Below are 23,169 nucleotides of genomic sequence, written 5' to 3' on the forward strand. Positions count from 1 at the left end.
GAAGCTACACTTACAAAGAACTGCACAGAAATGAACTGCCTGTCACCCCAACTCTGGAGGAATAGAACCATTCAACCCAGCCTCTCTACTCAACAGCCTTGGGAGATGAACAAGTTCCTTAAGCCTGTACCTCAGTTTTTCTCTTGTAGGATTAGGGGAACAATCTTTCCCATAAGAATGTTATAACTAAGTCAAATGCTTTTGCTTTATTTTGAAACTAAGCACAAAGAAAAATTAATATAATTTGACAATAAAAATTCACTCACAGGAATCTATATTTTCCAAGTGAATTAGCATTACTACACTACTTTAAAAAGTGTCCTATCACACAATAAACATCATCATACAAATAAGCATCACCATATATATGTAGTTACAATACAGCTAACTAGTCGTTTTAAATAAAAGTAAATTAAAATTGAGAAAATGACTCAAAAAACACTTTGAAAGAAAACTGATCATTTTCTCATGAGATCCTTTTAAGCAGAAACAGAAAGACAGAGACATAAGGAAGAAGGGAAGAAAGAGAGGGGCCAAAGATAAAGGAAAAAGAAAGGGGTGGAGGTGGGGGAAGAAGCCCCAAGGCTCCTGGGCAGCAGCTTTTGACAAAGGTCAACAGCGCACTCTGCTGGAACTAAGTCTTTCCTACACGCTGGACAAAAAGCTGCTCCCGCTTGCTACACTGAGTCAAATAGAATTACTATTATTAATGTATTTAATGCTATCATTTCTTTAATAAATAAACACTGGAATAAGAATAAAACATATCTGTAGTGATACCTCACTCATTATAAAGGTTTACTTAAAAAAATAAACCAATTACTAAGAAAATGATTAAGAATTCTGGAACAAAGTAATATCAGACTATTATTATATCACCCCAAACCCAATGCTTCTCTTGACAAAATTCTAATCATGCAAAGACTGATGATTCACTAGATTGCTAATATACGAATTATTATAAGAAAAGGACTCTAAAAGCAGTAATACCAGTACTCAGAAGTTAGAGGCAGGCAGAAGTTCAAGGTCATTGTTAGGTTACAGAAGAAGCTGAAGGCCAGTCTGAGATACGTGAGCCCTGTCTCAAACAAACAAAACAAAAGGACCATTAAAAAGCAAAGAATAGGGGCTGTAGAGATGGACCAGCAGTCAAAAGTATTGGATCTTCCAGAGGATCCAAGTTAGATTCCCAGCACCCACATGGCAGCTCACAGACGACTAATTTTGGTTTCAGGGGACCAGATGACACCCTCTTCCCACCCCCATGGGCAATGCACACATGTGGTGAACATACGAAAATGCAGACAAAACACTCATATGCATAAAAGAATTAAAAACAACAAAAGAAACTTGGAACCATTCCCACTCTTAGGAGTTCTTTCTTACTGTTTTTTAAAATCTACATGCAGGGATGGAGATGGCTAAGACATTAAGAGCACTTGCTGATCTTCCAGAGGACCTGAGTTCAGTTCCCAGCACCCATGGGGCAGTTTACAGCCACCTGTAACTCCAACTCTAGGGGATCTTACATCCTCTTCTGTATTTCACAGGTACCAGTACAAATGTGCACACACAGAGAGACACCACACACACACACACATAAACACATCTTTAAAAATAAATCTACGTTTAGTTTGCTTTAAGAAAAGGTCAATCTACAGCATTCAGAAAGTGAACCAGATGGACTTGAGAGATGGTCAGCGGTTAAGAGCATTGCCTGCTATTCCAGGGGTCCTGAGTTCAATTCCCAGCAACCACATGGTGGCTCACAACCATCTGTAATAAGGTCTGGTGCCCTCTTCTGGCCTGTAGGCATATACACAGAATATTGTATACACAATAAATAAATAAATATTTTTTTTAAAAAAAGTGAACCAGATGTGGGTAATAAACTGTAATTTTAAAAACAAAAAGTGCTGCCGGGCGGTGGTGGTGCACACCTTTAATCCCAGCACTCGGGAGGCAGAGGCAGGCGGATCTCTGGGAGTTCGAGGCCAGCCTGGTCTACAAGAGCTAGTTCCAGGACAGGAACCAAAAAGCTACAGAGAAACCCTGTCTCGAAAATAAAAAAAATAAATAAATTAAAAAAAAAAGTGCTGGACGGTGGTGCACGCCTTTAATCCCAGCACTTGGGAGGCAGAGGCAGGTGGGTCTCTGTGGGTTCAAGACCAGCCTCCTCTAAAAAAGTGGGTTCCAGGAAAGCCAGGGCTGTTAAACAGAGAAACCCTGTCTCATAATCAAAAGCAAACAAACAAACAAAAAAATCAGAAGGTATTGACTATTTTCTTTCTTCTTCCTCTTACTTGTAGTGATATATTTTTATTTGATCTCCAAAGATTGAACTGTCAGACCTCACATTGAAGTTAATAAACCCCCTTGAGATCATTAAATAGTCTGTACCGCTGTCCTGCTGTGACTTGGCCTGTTTAAGTTTAACCTGCCTTTAAGAAAACAATGGAACCAACTTTCTATGCCTTGAATGTCCCATGCAATCAGCACATTCACTATGATGACATATTTTATAATGCTTGTTTCATTTGTAATTACTTATTCTACTGTCTGTTAAGAAGTAAAAGAAAATACATATTATTTTAACTTATGAATTTATGGCACTGGGATGGAAAGATGGCTCAGCACTTAAGAGCAGTAGCTGTTCTTGCAGGGGAACTTGGGCTCCCAGCACCTACATGGTGGCTCACAACCAACCATCTGTTGACTATAATTCCAGAGGATCTAATGCCCTTTTCTGCATTATACATGTGGTGCATAGACATACAAGTAGATAAGGCATTCATATACCTAAAATTAAGTAATTTTTTTAAAAGTTTTTTTTGGCATTTTTTGCCTAGCCATTAAAAAATACATTAAAAACTACTTTATGCAATCATGCTTTCTATTGCAAACTCAAAAATGAGCAAATATCAGAAGACAAGCATATTATCTTTGCATTTTTGTCAGCACTGACACCAGAGCTCATGTTGTATGTCACTGCCAAAAAAATCCCACACTAGAAATATAGACATTTACACTTAGGCTATGTGTCTTATACCATGTACATAAAACTGTTTTCAAGCTTAGACTTGGGTCTCATTACCAAGACCGCTCACCACAGAAAATCTATGTAAAAGATGTGAAGCACCTTTAGTACCAAGCATTTCAACAGAAAAAACATTCAACCTCTATAAAGAAACAGTTTACAATCTGAAGAAAATGTCAAAATCCCTTACAATTCTAACCCTAAGAATTTCAGATAATGGTTATTCAATATGCACACTGTTGCTACTATTTCTTCAACTATGTACCACTTACGCTCTAAAATATACTAACATCTCTGCAACGATTTAATCCTCATACCTGCCTTGTAAATAAGACACTTGTGTCTATATTTAGCAAGTAGGAAAGTTAGGTACTTGTACCAAGAGTTTAAGAAGAAATCAAATGTGTGTGTGTGTGTGCAAATAAAAGTTGTGTTTAAATCCGGCTCTTCAAGGCCAGACAGTGCAGAGGCTGTGCTTAGATCAGTGGTAGAGTACTTGCCTAGCATTTAAGACATTCTAGAGCATTTTGAACTCCAATATGAAGAAATAGATTTGTTGATCAATACATTAGTAGACAAAGAAACTCTCGGCACACACACACAAAGGGGACATTATTTAGCCTTTAAAGCCAGAGATACTGCTAGTTGCAATATGGATGAACCTGGAGGATGTTACACAAAGTGGAATAAACCACAAACAGGAAAAAAAAAACCAATATATTCTCACCTATATGAAAAAAAAAAAGTCAAATCTAGGGACAAAGAAGAGAATCCCCAGGAGACATTATATAAAAATTGATCATGTAGGCAGCCTGATTCCAGTACCTATTCCTCTTGAGTGTACATGCATCTACTGTATATTCTGTGCGATGTATATACGTGAACGTGCAGGTGTGTAAGCCCCTAAGTGGGCTTGTGGATTCCAGAGAAGAATGTAGGAAAAGAAAAAGAATCAAGTTAGAGAAAAAAATAAAAATATAAAAACAAGAGGAGGAGGAGAAGGAGGAGGGAATAAAGAAAACATCTGAAGAGACAGCTCAGCAGTTAAGAGCCCTGGCTGCTCTTTCCAGGACCCACATGGTGGCTCATAACCATCTGCAGCTCCAACAAGAGCTCTGACACCTTCTCCCCGAGTCCAATCTTGGGACTCCACATAATAAGAGAACCTCCACATTCTCCGAGCAGTATGTGTGTACTCCCACCCAATGAATAGTTAGGAAATGTATTTCTTTTTTAATTGGGAGCAATAGAAAAAGATACCTGACACTGGCCTCTAGCAACCACATATGTACACGCGTGCGCACGCACACACACACACACAAAGAGAAATACTTTGTAAAAAGTCTTAGAAAACAACAGCAACAAAAAGAACTTTCGGAAACCCCTTTAGTGCTGCTCTCTGATCACTTTCTAAAGGAGAAACAGACAGGGAGGAAAGAGCTTATCACCTCTCACGTCAGTGAGCACAAACACAGTCGGACTGTTTAGGAGTTTGAGCTCCTCTCCCATTCAAATCATGCTACTCTTTCTCTACTTTCAAATGGATTTAGATTTAGAAAACTTCCTATTTTCCTTCTTTAAACTAACCAAAGGCATAATACTTACATTTTGGAAAGAGGAGCTTGTCTTTGCTACAGGAGATTCGGGTTTTACTCTCTTTTCCGGAGCTACTCGTGCATCCAAATGGTGGACATCCTTTTCCAAACAATGACGTTTTCTCATCTATAAACACAGAATGAGATAAAGAATAGCTTGATTGTGGATTTTTCTATCTTCTCTCTTCTTCCTTCAAAAGGCTATTTCTAATTAGTAATAATAATATATTAAAAACCAACACAAAGCTGGGCAGTGGTGGCGCATGCCTTTAATCCCAGCACTAGGGGAGGCAGAGGCAGGCGGATCTCTGTGAGTTTTTTTGTTGTTTTTTTTTAATTTATTTATTATGTATACAACATTCCTTCCATGTATGCCTGCAGGCCAGAAGAGGGCACCAGATCTCATTCCAGATGGCTGCGAGCCACCATGTGGTTGCTGGGAACTGAACTCAGGACCTCTGGAAGAATAGTCAGTGTTCTTAACCTCTGAGCCATCTCTCCAGCCCTCTCTGTGAGTTTGAGGCCAGCCTGGTCTACAGATGAGTTCCAGGACAGCCAGAAATACACAGAGAAACTCTGACTTGAAAAACCAAAAATAAAACAAACAAACAACAACAACAAAAACCTAACACAAATAGAAACCTCATGACACCATTTAAGTCAAAGAGAATATACAGTAACAACTCTCGGATCCTAATCAAGTGTTAACGCATAGAAATTACTTAAAAACAAATTACTGTATTACAATGACCTTCCAATAAAATTGGCACACCATGTAGACAATAAATTAGCATTACTGCAAAGCCAAACCACATACCTAACTGGAAAATACATTAATAATTAAGACACATTCTAGATTCCAGCTTCATTTATAATTGGTACTATTACAAAAAATAAGTTAGTTTATTGTACTTCTAAAAACCAAGGTTTAATTCTAGAAGTTGTTGGTAGATATTTAAACTATGCAAAACTAGAATACAAGCAATTTAAGTATATCCATCTGAAAGTACTCAATTATTTACATAAAAGTAAAATGTTAATTAATAATCCCTCTTCTACATTTATAACTAAATGTATTAAATTCCCAATCCCCCTATCTTTGTAGCATAAATTTCAAGAAGACTGTGTTCCTCTACGAAAAGTATATTCCATATGAAGTATCTGGTAATTCAAGTCTTTAAATAAGTTTTAGAACTATGCATGTCTTACCATGTACTGATCTTAAAAACTCAGTAAGTAGCCAGGCATATGGGTGCTGCATGCTTGCAATCTCAGCTATGCAGAAAGCCAAGGAAAGATCACAGATCTAAAACCAACCTGGGCAACTCAGCAAAATCCTGTCTCAGATTAAGTGAGTGGACTGTAAACTCAGCTGGACAGAGTATTTGCTTAGCATGCTGGAGGACGGGGGTTCAAGACTCGCCATACACCAACACCAAAAACACCACTAAAACAACATTAACCCTCAATAGATAAGAGTAAACTTTGTCATTATACTTACATTATCACCAGTATTATCTACGGAAACACAATTAATAAAAACTCAGAGAGAAAAATTGGTGTCCAGCCTGAAGACCCGAAAAGCAAAGCAGGCAGTCACTGTCTCCTACCTCAACCTCAGTCTGAAATTGGTGATCCAGTCTCCAGGAATCTCAGATTGAGACTGTTTGAGAACTGTTTCCTCCTGCTTTTTAATCCTCTCTAGGGCTGGGATTAAAGGCAAACACCATGGGACTGAAGGCATGCACCGCCCAGTTTCTATGGAAACTGGTGTGGCTATTGGGATTAAAGGTGTTTGTTACCATGGCCTGGTCTGTAAAGCTCACCAGTGGGGCTGTTTTGCTCTCTGATCTTCAGGCAAGCTTTATTTATTAAATTACAATTGAAATGCCACTATAATCTATAGTGTGAAAGGTATTTGAAGCAAAAGAAAATGCTATTATTAGGTAAAAAGAATTGAAGAGTTTTAAAAGTACAGTAACGGGGCTGGAGAGACGGCTTAGCAGTTAAGAGCACTTGCTGCTCCTGCAGGGACGTAGATTCAGTTCCCAGCACCCACATGGTGGTTCAGAAGCATCCATAAGTCCCGTTCCCAGAGAGCTAATAACCTCGGCTGACCTCTGCTGGCACCAGGCACACACACGGTGCACATACACACAGGCAGGCAAAACATTCACATACGTAAAATTAAAAAAACAAAACTAAAATAAAAGTTTAAGTACAATATTCTTCACAGCATAGGTATTAAAACTGTAACAATATAAAATAATATAGCCCCTGTACAAGAATGGCCCAAAGAGTCACAAGGCACCTGCATTTTTAACTCTCTTATATGCAAGATCTAGTTTAATAAAAAAAAAAATATCAGATGAGATAAGCTGTTTGGGAAAAAAAAGACCAGTGGGGGAGAGGGGCAGACGATGGGAGAGTGTCACTATGTTCAAAACACATAATACCCATGCATAAAAATGTCATCATGAAACCCACTATTTTATGCAATGAATTATATTAACACTCTTTAAATTAATAATTCTGGAAGATTATAAAGTGGCTATATGTTTAGGATATGCCTTAAGCAAATACTTTCCTCCCAAATTCTTCATGCATGAGAAGCACCATGCAGCTGCTTTACAGCAGTGTGGACGGACTGCTACACTAACAACTTCCTTTGTAAAATGAAAATGACCATTTACTTTGTAGCTATGACACAACTAACTATTCCCTACCAGTGCTACCAACTTCCTGTGCAGCTAGCCCTGTCTAGGTAGCTAGATGATTTTAACACCCAATAAACTGCTTACCTGTTGTGCGGTCTCTAAGGGGCGGATTCTTTTCTTCTCTATTTGAAAATCATCATCTTCACCTCTGTGCGTAGATGCCTGTTTCTTGGCAGATAACTTTGCAGCCAGAGTATTTTTTTCAGGAGAGTCTTACATAAAAAGTAATTTTACAATAAGTATGGTATATTTATAATAAAAATATAATATTAAATAATTTATTCTATGCATCTTTTAGAAGAAAACCAAGATTTATTACTATAAATTTCATAATACAATTTAAAACCTATGATTTTTTTTTTTCCATTGACTGATTGAGATAATGTCTCACTACATAGCCACGGCTGGCCTGGAACTCACTGTGTAGACCAGACTAGCCTCAAACTCAAAGAAATCCACCTGCCTCTGCCTCTAAAATTAAAACTATGCACCAAGACATCCAGCAAGGTTTTTTTTTTTGGGGGAAAACTTTTTATCACCCCATTTATTTTTACCATAAATACAAAAACATTTCAAGAAACATACATTTAACATGAAACACCCAATTTGTTTTTCTCATAGCCTCGTGTTTTATGGCCATACTCTATTATACAGTTTAAGGAATACAACTGTCAGGACTGCGAGTATGGTTCAGGCGGTAGAGCAAAAGTTGCCTGGCATGTGAGCTGCTTTAAGTTCAATCTCTAATACAAAGTATCTTGACAAAATGTGCAAATTGAGTCCTTCAAGACTCAATAAATGTTCATTACTATGAAAACCTTAATGTTTCTTTCCTACTGAGCTTCATTATGTTCACAGAATAAGATTTATGTCTTAATCTCACAATCCTGAAAGCTCATTCTTACAACCATCAAAAACCTCTCAACTCCTAAATTATAAAAATTATTCCTAAAAAGTGAACTTTAAAGAAATGCTCAGTATTACAAAGTTAATAATTTGTAGCTCTTGCCGGGCGATGGTGGCGCACATCTTTAATCCCAGCACTCGGGAGGCAGAGGCAGGCGGATCTCTGTGAGTTCGAGACCAGCCTGGTCTACAGAGCTAGTTCCAGGACAGGCTCCAAAGCCACAGAGAAACCCTGTCTCGAAAAACCAAAATAAATAAATAAATAAATAAATAAATAAATAAATAAGTAAATAAATAAATAAATAAATAATTTGTAGCTCTTAGGTGCAACAGATTTGCCATTTTACTTCAAAATTCTTAAGGATAATTCCAATACTGACAAACACAGCATCCTGATTTCTGGAAACATGGCAAACATATTTCCTTTTCTTCAATGTCTATACCACTATTTTCTCACTATCCTATTTATTGGTTTCACTGATTTCCTATGTACCTTATCTTTTTTAATTATCATTTATTAAAGTGCTTTATTAATTGTAATCACAGGCAATTCCAGGGATTATGTGAAGCAAGAATAAATAACAAAGAGGCATTATTGCCACTGAAATATTCTTCTACCTCGGATCATGCACAACACATTTATTTTAAATATAACCTCATGAAATAATCTCTGTATTTCTTTAACTAAATTTACCTTATTCTGCACCAACTACATGAATGACTTTACTTTGATTGGCATTTTCTCATTTCAAATATCTTTTATTTTAACTCTTTTTATTTAATCTTTGTGTCGTTCACATCGTACATCCTGATCCCATTCATTTCCCATCTCTGCATATCTGCCCTCTGCCCTTGCAGTGACTCAAAGAAAATTTAAGAGAAAAAAAAGAAAAGAAAAAATGGGGGTAGGATCTCATCATGGAAGCTGTCATGTGACACAGTGAGTCACACAGTAAACCCTTCTGTCCATGTGTCTTTACCTGCAAGTGTTCACTGCAGAGAGTCATTGGTCTGGTTTGAGGCCCTTGGCTTCTGCTACCCTACTGATAGTGGGCCCTCACTGAACTCCTCCTGGTTATGCTGCTGTGGCCTGTGTTGTGGAGATCCTGCAGCTTCGGGTCGTGCAGGACCTGCTCCTTCCCTGCTCCAGCAGATCACAGATGGGGTGGATATTGGAATGGACCAACATATAACTCTGGTTATGGGCCCAGGTAGTTACAGGGTTGGTCAGCCTAGCAGCTCTCCCTTGTCCTCACCACCAGGGTGAGCTCTCCTGGCAGTGATGGGGGCAGGGGATGGGGAAGTTCTTCTGCTTTCATGGCCCTAGGGTCAGATCTCCCACCTGCCTCTGGCATTGATGGAGTGGGGATGATGAGAACAAAAACACATCTCTCTTCCTCCCAAGTCACCACATGGCAGGTGAGTAATGGGAACAGCTCTTCCATGCTCACAATATCAGGGCTGGCTCACCTCTGCCAATGGGGTTGGCTCTATTGTGCCGCTCAGGCAAGGTGTAGGGTCTGTTCTCCCGAGTGTTGCAGCTGGTGATGGGCAGGGGCAGCTCTCCCACCCTTCTGACCTCAGGGCCAGCTCTCCCCTGCCCTTACCACCACATGATACTATGTACCTTTTTAAAGGTACCACCTTCCTCTGTTCCTCTACACAGTTCTCTCCACTTCTGTGGCCTGAATCCCTTTAACCTTTAACCTTACACCAAGACCACACAATGAACAGGCAACATGAAAATCAATGAAAGTGAAACAATGCCCTAACTGGAAAGAATTACAAACTACTCACTCACAGGGCAGAAAGATCTATGAAGCAGGTACAACAAATGTGAGCCTATGAACACAAAATGGAATCTATGCCATGTTTGGTGTGTGTTTAATGGAAGAATGTGTGTTCACGCATGTGGATACCCATGCATGCATACACACATGTGCAGGTGCACATATGTGCATATTCATAAGGTGAACATATGTGCATATTCATGGAAGCCAGAAGTCAATTGAGTCTCCACTTTTTTTTTTCTTGATACAATGTCCTTCACTGAACCTGGAGCTCACTGATTGGCTAAGATGATTAACAGTGAAGCTCCAGGGATCCTTGTCTTCAACTCCTCAATGCTGGAGTTAGATGTACACCATTGAGCTCAGATTTTTTTTTTTTTAAAGATATTTTACTATTTTCAATTGTGTACATGCACATGAATGTAGGTGCCCACAGAGGATAAACTGAACTCTGGTCTCCTGGAAGAGCAGTACTTGCTCTTAACCTCTGAACCACCTCTCCAGCCCACACTCAAGATTTTTAAGTCGGTGCTGGGGAATCGAACTCAGATCCTCATGCTTGCACAGCAAACATTTTAACAAACTAATGCTCTTTCTGGGCCCAGAATAGGAATAGCTTTTTAAAAAATAATGATTTTAATAATGTTCAACAACAGGGATCAAAGTCCCAGATCTTCCATGATCCAGAAGCCTTTCCCCATAAAAGCCATTAAAAAACAAAAATTTTAAAGACAGAAGTTTTCTTTATATGCTATAATATGATGTTTACTGTCCTGTATTGAGGCTATTTGTGGGATTCTCCTCTGTATGCTGTGAATATCATTACAGAGATAGGCGAGGAAAACTAAACTGGATGCTGGGAGAAAGGAGGCGGTCAGAGAGAAGCCATGGAGCTGCTGCAGAAGACAGACATGCTGAAACTTTGCTGGTAAGCCACGATCATGTGGCAATACACAGATTACCGGAGATGGGTTAAATTAAGATGTGAGAGCTAGCAAACAAGAAGCTAGAGCTAATGGGCCAAGCAGAGATGTATATAATATAGTTTCCGTGTGATTATTTTGGGGCTGAGCAGCAGCTGAGAACCAACAAGTGGCCTCCTCACAACAGTTATTCTTACTTAGTACATGTTAGGCTAATTTTCTAAATCACATTATTGTTTTTTGGTATAGTTCTTAATTTTTTTAAGTTTCATTTATTTAAGCATTATGTGTATGAGCATTTTGTCTGCATATATACATATGTACCACATGCATGCAGTGCCTGTAGAGGCCAGAAGAGGGTGTGGGATTCCCCTGAACTGGAGGTTACACAAGGTTGTGTGTGAGTCACCATGTGGGTGCTAGGATTCAAGCCCAAGTCCGCAGGAGCCATCTCTCTGGCTCCTTATCTTCTGTTCTCCACAGTGTAGAGCTCGCAAGTTCACCAAAGAGGTTGAATTGTTAAGGCACATAATTTAAAAAGAAGTTAGATATTTCCAAAATATATGAAGAAATAAAGAAGGGTGGGGAAAATGAAAGGGACAACTCTCAGAAATCAGTAAAAAAGACAAACCTGTTTAAACAGGCAATCACTACAGGTGATATTCCTAACAACCAATAAACATATAAACTGATCATTAGTTATGACATACAATCAATTAAAACTCCAGGCTGGGAGTGGGGGTGGCCCTAGGTTCAATCCATAGCACTATAAACAAGATAAAATAAAACATCAGTGAGAATACCAAACGTGCAAGAATGGTTCAAATTTAAAACAACTGGAAACATCAGGAGATAAGAGTGTTGAGAACCTCTGCTCACAAGCACACCCTCACGTTGTGAGTTTCATGCCACACCATCTCAATAAAGCTAATAGGGCATGAGTCACATGAATCTCTTGCTTCCTGATGCATAACAAGTTATGTTTATTCTGTGTCTACTGAAGCTATTAACTATGCAATACTACTATCTGACAAAAGAGAAACTTAATTTTCAAATGCCTTATTTTAAAAAATAGCTAATTGCTAAAAAAAAAAATCTAACAATCATGCTTTTAAGGAAAAAAAATGGCATCAACAAATTTGTTCAGTAAAGAGCTACCATGGACTTTTGACCTGAAAAGAATGCAGCATCCACACAGAGGATAATGAAGTGCCTGCATTATTGAGGGAGGCTAGAGTGAGGAGCACAAAATGGAAAACTGTTGGCATTGTCTACCACAGCTGATGTACAGGCTATAACCATCCCATCCCTAAGTATGTATACAATAGAAAGTATCTATTTGTATTCAGACAAACAAGAAAGTCTCTGTCTTATTAAAGTGGAAATAACTCAATTATCTGGCAACAATAGAATAGATGACTATATCCTGATATATATTTATTTGCTTTTATATTATATTTGTATTATATATTTATATATATTATATATTTTAATACTGGGAAATAATATACAGAAGAAAAAGAATAAAAGCAATAGATTCTCAACAATGCAATACCAAGTAAAAGACAGATATAAGACCACATATGTAATTCTGCTTCCATAAAGAAGCTAAGTTCATCAAGAGTGACAGAAGACAACACAGAGAAAAGAAAAGGGGGGGGGATTAACCCAGCAAAATACCTCAGTAATTAAAGTGAGAGCACAAATGAAAAAGCCCAAAGGTTCTGAGCAGTCAATGTTATGGTAAAATTATTCCATTAGGGGCACAGTGTTCAGTTCAAAGCACATTCCTTGACATGCATGAAGCTTGAAGTTCCATCACCAGCACCAAAAATAAATAAATACAATTTAAAGGATTTCAGAGAGGTTCAGTGCATAAATGCACGTGTGCCCGAGACACGTGACCTGAGCTAGACCCACATGGTGGAAGGAGAGAACTGTCACCAGCGAGCTGTCCTCTGGCAACCACCCGAGTGCTGGGACACACACACCCACACTCTCTTTCTCTCTCTCTTACTCTCTCCCTCCCCCTGCACCCTACACAAGATAAATGTAATTAAATAAAAAATTCCAGGGGGACTGAAACTCCAGTCGCAGGGCCTTTGAGGCTGTCAGGCACACACAGGGAACACAGACACACATTTCAGACAATGTAGTAATAACTAAGGAAGGAGCCAACTCAGATTGCAACAGACATAAGCAGAATACAGTTTACCTTGGCAGGGTGATGAGGCGCCATTTCTCTCCGGCGGTTTGCTTGGACTATGGAAATGGGGTGAAGTGCCTATGTCCGTGTCACTGTAAGGAAAACTCTTCGAGTGGCACGCACAACCACATGACGACGGCACCTCAGGCTTTTTATTCAAGCCCCCATCCACTGGCTTTCCTAGGGGAAGAAAACCCTCTCTTTACAATATAACTAATAAAGAGCACTTTGCCTTTCAGCTAGAGTGAGCAACCACCTCAGTTCAACAAGGACTGGAAGTTTCCCAGGTCACAAGATTAAATGAAGAGACACAATCTACCTGAACCTTATCTACAGTGTCGAGTCAGGACAGAAGAGAAAAGCAATTCCTGCAATGTTTTCAGAAATGTTATCAATGTATAAACTATAAAAACATAATAATGAAGATTAATAATGTAATTAAAAGTACCAGTCTTGTATTTATTTACATCGATTTACTTCAAAATCAAGCAAAAGTATTGAGATAAAGATGAAAAGTATATGCTTCATTACTGCTATCTCCCTAAATGAAGAATTTGAAATTTCAGTATTACGGGTTATCACAGTCCACATTATCCTTATTTTTTATTTCTTTCTTAGTATTTTTGAGACAGGGTATTTCTACAAAGCCCTGGATGTTGTGGAGCTCACTAAGCAGAACAGGCTGACCGCAAACTCACAGGGCTCTACAGCCTCTGCCCGAGCGCTAGGGTTAACGATGTGAGCTACAGCGCCCAGTTTCACATCACACTTCTACTTCAAACAGAAATATTCAGGTGTGGCGAGGTGGCGCACACCTTTAGTCCCAGCACTCAGGAGGCAGAAGCAGGTGGATCTCTGGGTCTGAGGCCAGCCTGGTCCACAAGACTTGCAACACAGCCAGGTTTACACAGGAAAACTCTTGTCTCAAAAACAAACAAACAAAAAATTAAATCAAATCAAATAGAAACATTCAATCACCTACACATTCTGATAAAAGTATCAAAGTACATTTTAAGATAATATTCAAATTCAATAAAAAGGTAATTAAGATACCTAAATATAATTTTTTTTAATTACAATACAGGGGCTGGAGAGCTTAGCAGTTAAGGGCATTTGCTGCTCTCCCAGAGGATCCCAGTTCAGTTCCCAGGACACTCAGAGCTGCACACAATCATCTGCCACTCCAGTTCCAGATGGTCCAATGTTTTCATCTGGGCTGCTCAGGCACCAGGCATGCATGTCGTGTGCATAGACATGCAAGAAAATACACTCACCCACATAAATAAAAATAAACACTTTTTAAGAAAATTACAGTGTCTACATTGTGTGCCCACATGATATACATAACTCATACTTTTAACAAGCTAACATTAACAAGTATGGTTATGCTTACCTGTAATCAGAGCACTCAGAAGGCTGAGATAGGAGGACCTTAAGCTGAAAGTCAGCCCAGACTACATAGCAAAACCTTGCCTCAGGGGAAAAAAGGCAAACATAAAGACACACTATATACGTGTATAAAAATCTTAGAATGAAACCCATTGTGTATAACTAACATATGCTAATTAAAAAAAAAGAAAAAGAAAACTGAAGTGGTGGTGTACACCTTTGATCCCAGCATTCAGGAGGCAGAGGCAGGTGGATCTCCATGAGTTCAAGGCAAGTTCAAACAAGTTCCTGGATAGCCAGGGCTACACAGAGAAACCCTGTCTCCAGGAAACAAAAATAAATAAATAAATAAATAAATAAATAAATAAATAAATAAATAAATAAATAAAATGGAAAAGAAACTGAATGTTTTAACTATACTAATGACACTGTTTACACACTTGTAACACATTAACATTTCCCAGGTAACTGTCATTAAATTTCAATTATTGACTAGAAATGTCAATTTCCCCCAAAGAATGTCACCAATAATAACCAAAATGGACAGTCAAAAGATCATAGAGCCAGGCAGTGGTGGGCGCACACCTTTAATCCCAGCACTCAGGAGGCAGAGGCAGGTGGATCTCTGAGTTCGAGGCCAGCCTCATCTACAAGAGCTAGTTCCAGGACAGGCTCCAAAGCTACAGAGAAACCCTGTCTTGAAAAACCAAACCAAAAAAAAAGGATCATAGAATGTACTTTTTGTTAGCAGTCTTTATTGACACTTATTTCACCGTTTGTCTGTGGTGATGTGGGGAAGCGGACACACACACCATGGCGTGTGTGGAGAACAGAGGCCAGTCTGCAGGAGTCAGCTTTTTCCCTCCACCCTGTGGTGCTAGCGATGGGACTCAGGTAGTGAGCACTGAGCACGGAGCAATCCTGCACACTCCTTGTTACTGAATTCTATCAGTGACACCAGCATTTCTTTTTTATTAACTTATATGTGTATATGTGTATACATGCTACCGTGTGAATGTGGAGGTCAGAAGACAACCTACAGGAGTTGGTTCTCTCTTTCTACCAGATGGCTTTTAGGAATTGAAATCAGGTTCCAAGCTTAGAGGTCAGCCTTTTACACTGAACCATCTTGTCAGCCCAGACACTTCCTTTAATAATGCATCTATACCTATACACACACCTGTGATTAACTTCACATTTTTCTAATTCTTTAGGTCAGACTTATCTATTTATATACCTGAAAAATATTCAATACTATATTTCAGATTTGTGATTAAGATTACAAAGTCCTAGTCAGGCGGTGGTGACACATGCCTTTAATCCCAGCACTTGGGAGGCAGAGGCAGGCAATCTTTGTGGGTTCGAGGCCAGTCTGGTCTACAAGAGCTAGTTCCAGGACAGTCAGGGTTGTTACACAGAGAAACCTTGCCTCAAAAATTAAAAAAAAAAAAAAAGACTGGAAAGATGGCTCAAAGTCAAGAGCGCTTCCTGCTCTCTCAGAGAATCCAAGTTTAGTTTCTAGAATAAACATGGGGTGGTCATCAACCCCGTCACTCTAGCTCTGGGTCCTCTAACACTGTTTACATAAACTCATACATAAATAATTGAAAATGAAAATAAATCTTTAAAAAAAATTAAGGTTTTTCATCAAATATTAATAGCAATTTTGTGTTTGCCCAGATGATCTCATACTTTAATAAAAAGCAATCATATAGAAGCTCTTATGAGCAAAACATGTAACACTTATAAATAGACTTTACCTCAAAACCTAGTTTTTACAAACTGAAACATTAATTCAGGATTACCTGTAAAATTTTACAAAAACATGTAAGTCTGGGACTCACCATTGGAAAAGGGTGAGGCGGGAATCAGCACCCCAATATCTTGTTATATGGGTGTATACACTTTTATTTATTTTCTGGAAGCTCTGAGTACTGAACCCTGGACCTTGCACACGCTAGGGAAGAGTTATATCACTGAGCTACACCCTAGCATAGGACTCGAGTTTGGATTTGTAAGATGGATTCTTGCAGTATTCCAGGCTTCCTTAATACTTCTGACTTTCTTACCTCAGTTTCCTGAGTGAATTCCTAGGGATGCAGGAGTACATGTCGAATTAGAGCCAAATTTATTTTTTGAGACAAGGTCTCACTGTGTAGCTCTGATAACAATTAAGGTAATGGGACATGATGGAAATTCATACAATGATCACAAGAAGCTTCTATTTATCTGGTATTCAAACAAGGGAGCAACAGGTGTCTTTTATTTACTTATTTATTTAGAGCTAGGGTCTTGCTACATAGCCCAGGCTGGTCTTTAACTCACTGTACTCCTCCTCTTCAACCTCCCCAGTATTAGGCTTACTGGCATGAACCACCACTATACCAGTTTTATGTGGTTTTTTTCCTTCATATAGTCTACATTTTAATGTTAGAAGTCAGATAAACAAATATATTCAAGGATATATTCAAGCAATTAGTATATGTATCAACACCACCAGAGCTCCATCTCCTATTTCTTAGATACAAATTATCATCTTGGTATTTTCATAGGAACTCTAAGCATCTAAAATGTTCACATATACCCTGCATGATCAAGTAAAAGGACTAAATTGTGTTAATATTATTTAAGAATTAGTTTTGATGTATTTGACTTCTTTTGGAAGACTTAAAATGTTTTATTTTGGGAGGAGGTTGCTCTGTAGCCTTGGCTGGCCTTGAACCTACAGCAACCTTCTTGCCTTTGGCTCCTGAATGCTGGAATTATGTATGTGCACTACCATGCCTGGCACAGGAGACGCATCTTGAAGAAATGTCTTGACAGAGATTATTTAAATCACTTGGAACAATGTTTGAACCAGTCTAGATACAGTGTACCATATTACCTGGGGCTGGCCTGACTGTTGGGCAGGTGAAGGCACACTTGCCACTCAGCCTGATAACCTGAGTTCAATACACCAGACCCATATGGAGGAAGGATAAAAGTGGTTCCTACAACTTGTCCTCTGCGTCCATACTGTAGCACATGCGCCCACACAATAAGTACACACAAAATAAACATACTAGTTTTTATAAGAACTACTTGCCAGTAAGAGATTGTTGCCACGCTAACGCAGAACAAAGTAAGGCTAAGCTTTTTCCACTTCCTGTGGGACTCTCCAACAAACAGTGCTGCCCACTGTTCAGTCCTCTGACGATCTGTGGACAAAGAAATCAGTTTTAAAAAAAGAAAACAATAAAGGGTGACTTTATCAGCTCTCTCTCCATAGAATAGGAACACGATAGAATGGCACAGAAGACTAAGGAGGCACTCCAGCAGACAGAGACGGCATGAGGAAGAACTAGATTTCGCTAAATCTAGACTCATTCCTTTACTTCTCCCTAACAACCTGCTGGTTTTACCAGGACATTAAATAAGCAGCTTATATTTTAATCATACAAGCACAAAGTGTTTCTATAAAGCTGAAGTATGTGCTGGAGAGGTGGCTCAGCATTTAAGGGCAGTTGTTGCTAATTCCAAGAGACTGTGAGCAACCTAAACACCACCAGCAGGAAAATGGACAGATTATGATAGTTGATGTGTGAGAGTCTTCTGTTATGTGTTACTTTCATTGGTTAATAAAGAAACTGCCTTGGCCTTTAATAGGACAGAAAATTAGGTAGGCAGAGAAGACAGAACAGAATGCTGGGAGAAAGAAGCTGAGTCAGGCAGATGCCATGCCTCTCCTCTCCAAGATGGATGCAGGTTAAGATCCTTTCCGGTAAGCCACCACCTTGTGGTGCTACACAGATTATTAGGAATGGGTTAATCAAGATGTGAGAATTAGCCAGTAAGAGGCTAGAGCTAATGGGCCAAGTAGTATTTAAAAGAATACAATTTGTGTGTTATTATTTCCAGGGCTAAGCTAGCCGTATGGGATCCGGGCGGGAATATAGCCTGCCGCTCCTTACTACAGATAGTCATACAATAAAATGCCAGGTTGCAATTAAAATGATTTAACAAGCAATAAGGACGTATCTTAAATATAATATTACAACAAAAACAAGACCAGACAAACAATCGTTAGGGATCAGCAGAAAGGCAGCATCAAGAATCTCTGTCATTTCTGTGCTGTGACATAATACTTTCACAGAAACCAACATAAGGGAAAGGGAATTTATAGTCTATGGACAATTCCAGGTCATAATCCAAGGACGACAGAGTGGCAGGGGCTTAAAGCAACAAGCTGTATGCATAGTCAAGAGCAGAGAATGAACATGCATATTCATTTCTTTGTGCTGAGGTTTGTTTTTCCACCCTTCACAGTTAAGAACCCTCTGCCTAAGGAATGGCGGGAGTACAGTGGGCTGGGTCTTCTCACATCAGTTGAGACAATCCCCCACAGGGCCTGGAGAGATGGCTCATCAACTAAGAATTCTCGCTGTTCTTACAGAACACTTGGGTTCAATTCCTAGCACACAGCATGGAAGCTCATAACCATATGTAATTCCATATCCAGGGTATCCAATACCTTTTTCTTTCTTTCTTTCTTTCTTTCTTTCTTTCTTTCTTTCTTTTTTTTTTATTTTCGTGACAGGGTTTCTCCATAGCTTTTGGTTCCTGTCCTGGAACTAGCTCTTGTAGACCAGGCTGGCCTCGAACTCACAGAGATCCGCCTGCCTCTGCCTCCCAAGTGCTGGGATTAAAGGCGTGCGCCACCACCGCCCGGCTACAATACCTTTTTCTGGCCACCTCAAACACCAGGCATGCACATGGTACACGTATATACATGCAGGCAAACGACTTACACACACACACAAGAAAGTATCTCACAGAAATGCCTGCAAACCATATGACTGCTATAGAATACTTACAGAATTCATCATAGCAAGCTGTGCCGGATAAGCTTTACAGGGAAAGCGAATCTTCACCCCACCAATGGTGTATTCAGATGCCACCGAGGACATTCTGCTTTCTCCACTTGATACTTCACTGCAACAGAAACAATACGATCAATATTGAGGGCTGGAGAGACGGCCCAACAAGTTAAGAGCACTTGCTGCTCTTCAGGAGGAAACAAGGTGGATTCCCAGCACCATCAGGGAGTTTACAAATGCCTGTAACTCCAGCATCGAGGTATCTCATACCCTTAACTGGCTTCTGTAATAAGCTGTATTTACCTGGACACCTGTATTTACACACACACATACACACACACGCACACACACGCATTTATAGTTTAAGTATTAAAATAATGTCATTCAACAAAAGCCAGGCAATTAGCAATAGAACAGAAGTCTGATTAAAAACTGGGATTAATAAGCACGTATATAAAAATAATAAAAGCAAAAAAAAATATTTTTTAAAACAGGGTTTCTTGCTGGGCGGTGGTGGCGCACGCCTTTAATCCCAGCACTTGGGAGGCAGAGGCAGGCGGATCTCTATGAGTTCGAGACCAGCCTGGTCTACAAGAGCTAGTTCCAGGACAGGCTCCAAAACCACAGAGAAACCCTGTCTCGAAAAACCAAAAAAAAAAAAAAAAAACAGGGTTTCTTTGTGCAAAAGTCTTGGTTGGCCTGGAACTCACTGTAAACCAGGCTGGTCTAGAACTCAGAGATCCACCTGCCTCTACTTCATGAGTGCTGGGATTAAAGGAATGCGTCACCACTGCCCGGCTGCAAAAAACTTCTTAGTCTTATAAATAAATCACAGGGTCAAGATCATGCACTGGAGTCCGACCAACCTGGCTGGATTGTCACTCCGACTCCATGATGTATTAGTTATGTGACTTTAGGTAAATCACTTAACTTTTCTAGAACCCCATCTCCTCAGGTACAAAATAAGAACATTAACAGAACCACTCCTGCAGGACTCCTGTACAGGTTAAATAAAAAATGTAAAATAATGTAAAAACATACAGTACATGGCAGATGAAGCACATGCTCCTGGAACAACTTCGGTTCCACAGAATCACCTTAAGAAACAGACTTCTGAAGCAGCTCTGCTATTCCACAGCCCACTCCTTTTTCTCTTTTCTGCTCATTTCTATCTCCCGCTTCTACACTTCCTAACACAGAAGAGAGGAGGTACAGACAAGCAGGCAAGAGGCAGGGGTGGTAGCTCTGACCTATCATTTTACTTCTACGGTCTAAAATTCTTCTCTGCAGTAATATCTAATTCTTAAATCGTTGTGAGAAAATATCTTTCCACAGTAATTCTTTCAATTTTGTAATCAGGAGCCACATGGCATGTGGGAAGTTAGAGGACAGTGGGCGGGAGCCAGAGGAGGTTCCCTCCTTCCACCTCGTGCCTCTCAGGAATTAAACAGAGGTCTTTAGACTTGGTTGTGTCTTCATCTGCTGAGCCAGCTCCCTGCCTGAGCCGGCACAGCAATTCTTTTTTTTTTTTTTAAAGATTTATTTATTATGTATACAACATTCCTTCCATGTATGCTTGCATGCCAGAAGAGGGGACCAGATCTCATTCTAGATGGCTGTGAGCCACCATGTGGTTGCTGGGAATTGAACTCAGGACCTCTGGAAGAATAGTCAGTGTTCTTAACCTCTGAGCCATCTCTCCAGCCCCCTCCCCCGGCACAGCAATTCTGAAGTCAGATAACTATAACGGAAAGAAAATTGATATGAACGCCACTGTTCGCATCACCTAACCTCTCAGACACTTTTAACGACGGAAGAATTTTCGCAATTGTGAAAAAAAAAAAAAATGGTAAATTCAGCCCGGGAATGGAAATGGATACAACAGATGGTTCAACAGATTAGGAAGTCAATAATAACTGTAACCATTGCCTCGGTGCTCCAAAAGAACCATTACTCTAAGACACTTTCCAGTTCTAATAGTGTTCTGTCAGACAAGACTTGCAAAAATCAAGCAACCATCAGCCAACATTCCAGCGGGCAGTACTAATTGGACTGGGCGGGTGGGTGGGGCAACAGGAAGGTGGGAGAGGGCGTGTGAAGAGGTCCAGGTGAGTGTGAAGGGCGTACTGGGGGTGGATATGGCCAAGATACACTGTCTACATGTAGGAAACTGTCCAAGAATTAAAAAAAAAAAAAAAAAAAGATTCCTAGGAAAAGTATCCAACCACTGATTCTATCTGTAAACCTCTGAGGCTTGTGGGACTCTGTTTTACTAAAATGAACCTGGATGCTAATCCATGCCTGCAGCTATGGCAACATTCAAATCATGGGAGCCTCCCATGAAACAACTTCCGGATGTGGTGGGGCAGATTTTTGACTCCCAACAATCACGAGGCAGAGTCAGGAGGATCTCCGCGAGATCGAGGCCAGCCTGGTCTACATAGCGAGTTCCAGGCAAGCTGGAGCTGCAGGGTGAGATTCTGAGATCCTATCTCTTTTTTTTTCAAAAAAAAAAAAAAAAAATCTGTCTCCCGCCAAGAAGAACTGCGGGGGCCGGGCTGGGGCTACTTCCAAGCCTGCGTTCACAGAAGGTAAGGACTGGGTCCCTGCTCCTCAGCTTCCCGTCCCCACTTCCCCAGGCTCCCAGCTCTCATACAGCCAAGGATGCCCCGGGCCGAGGGATTTGGTCACCCCGAAGGTCCCGAGAGCCTGCTAGCGCTGGACTGCAGTCGCCTGCCCCCCGCCGACATGCCCACTCGCCTGCGGCTGGCTCCAGTTCCGGGAAGAAAGGAAATGTTGGCGTTCGAGGAAAGTGTGCGAGCAGGAAGTCTCCCCAGGCGGCTGCTAGGGTGCTGCCAGGTGCCCGGCACGGCCACTCCTCCCTCAGCAGCTCAGCCGCTCCACAAGAACGAATTCGCGCCTCCCGCCCCTCGGCTCCCGGGGCCCAATCGCCTGTCGAGACCAGCAAGTAAACAGCCAATCATCATACGAAGTCGACTCTGTAACGCCCAATGGGAGCCTGCGAAATAAGAAGAGCCCTAAAGTACTTGGCGGCACCGGAAGGCGATCATGTCTACGAGAAATACTGGAACAGATCATGCAGGTTTGTTTGAAAGAAAACTTGTACGACTTTTGATTTGACCTAGACCGTCAGTTCTCTGATGACTGGAAGACTAATTTGCAAGGGTGGGCGACCAACAAAAAGGAAACATTTTTTCCTCAGTTGTCTTCGAGTAAATTCCCCAAGGTTACAGCATCTAAAGACGGGGGCGGGAGGAAGGGGAAGCAAACTGTGCGAGAATTGCCACAACTCTACCAAAATAAGTAAGGTCACATGGCATCTGGTACAGTATTCCGTGATATTCAAGGCTTTCTCGGTTATTAGAATCTGCGGTGGATAATCTCTTCAGATCACATCGACCTAACACTAAGGCTTACGGACCTAACATACCATTTTATTCCTGCCCAAGAGGTACAATTTCTTGAAATCATGCCCTTGAGAAGTTAATTTTTTGGCCATTAGATGTTTTAATATTATATTTTTATTACATATATTATTACATATTGTTATTTGTAGCCTAAATTTGATTCAGCTACTAGTGTTCCCCAAAAGGCAAAGCCGTGAGGTCGTTCTCGAGGAGCAAGAGAAGACTGGTCGTTAGTCTTTTTAGTTTTTCATCTTCCTAAAATGATAGAATTTGTGATCGTAAAATATAAATGTACCTTTGACCTAGTAACTGAAAGTGATAA

The 23,169-nt window shown here is 40.2% G+C and overlaps 1 protein-coding gene across 1 annotated transcript in view; it reads right to left on the minus strand.

Moving 5' to 3' along the window:
- The window catches only part of Brip1 (BRCA1 interacting helicase 1), a 113,526-nt gene extending 94,017 nt beyond the window's left edge, over window positions 1–19,509 (minus strand). Inside the window, exons 1-5 of the mRNA XM_057775036.1 lie at window positions 19,417–19,509; window positions 17,649–17,760; window positions 13,184–13,354; window positions 7,434–7,561; window positions 4,643–4,759 (exon numbers count right to left, since the gene is read on the minus strand). Coding sequence (XP_057631019.1) covers window positions 4,643–4,759; window positions 7,434–7,561; window positions 13,184–13,354; window positions 17,649–17,760; window positions 19,417–19,509 — 621 coding nt within the window. The remainder of the gene's footprint in view (window positions 1–4,642; window positions 4,760–7,433; window positions 7,562–13,183; window positions 13,355–17,648; window positions 17,761–19,416) is intronic.
- Window positions 19,510–23,169: the final 3,660 nt, after the last annotated feature.

Source organism: Chionomys nivalis, chromosome 7 (assembly GCF_950005125.1).
Source record: "Chionomys nivalis chromosome 7, mChiNiv1.1, whole genome shotgun sequence".
Lineage (NCBI taxonomy): Eukaryota > Metazoa > Chordata > Mammalia > Rodentia > Cricetidae > Chionomys > Chionomys nivalis.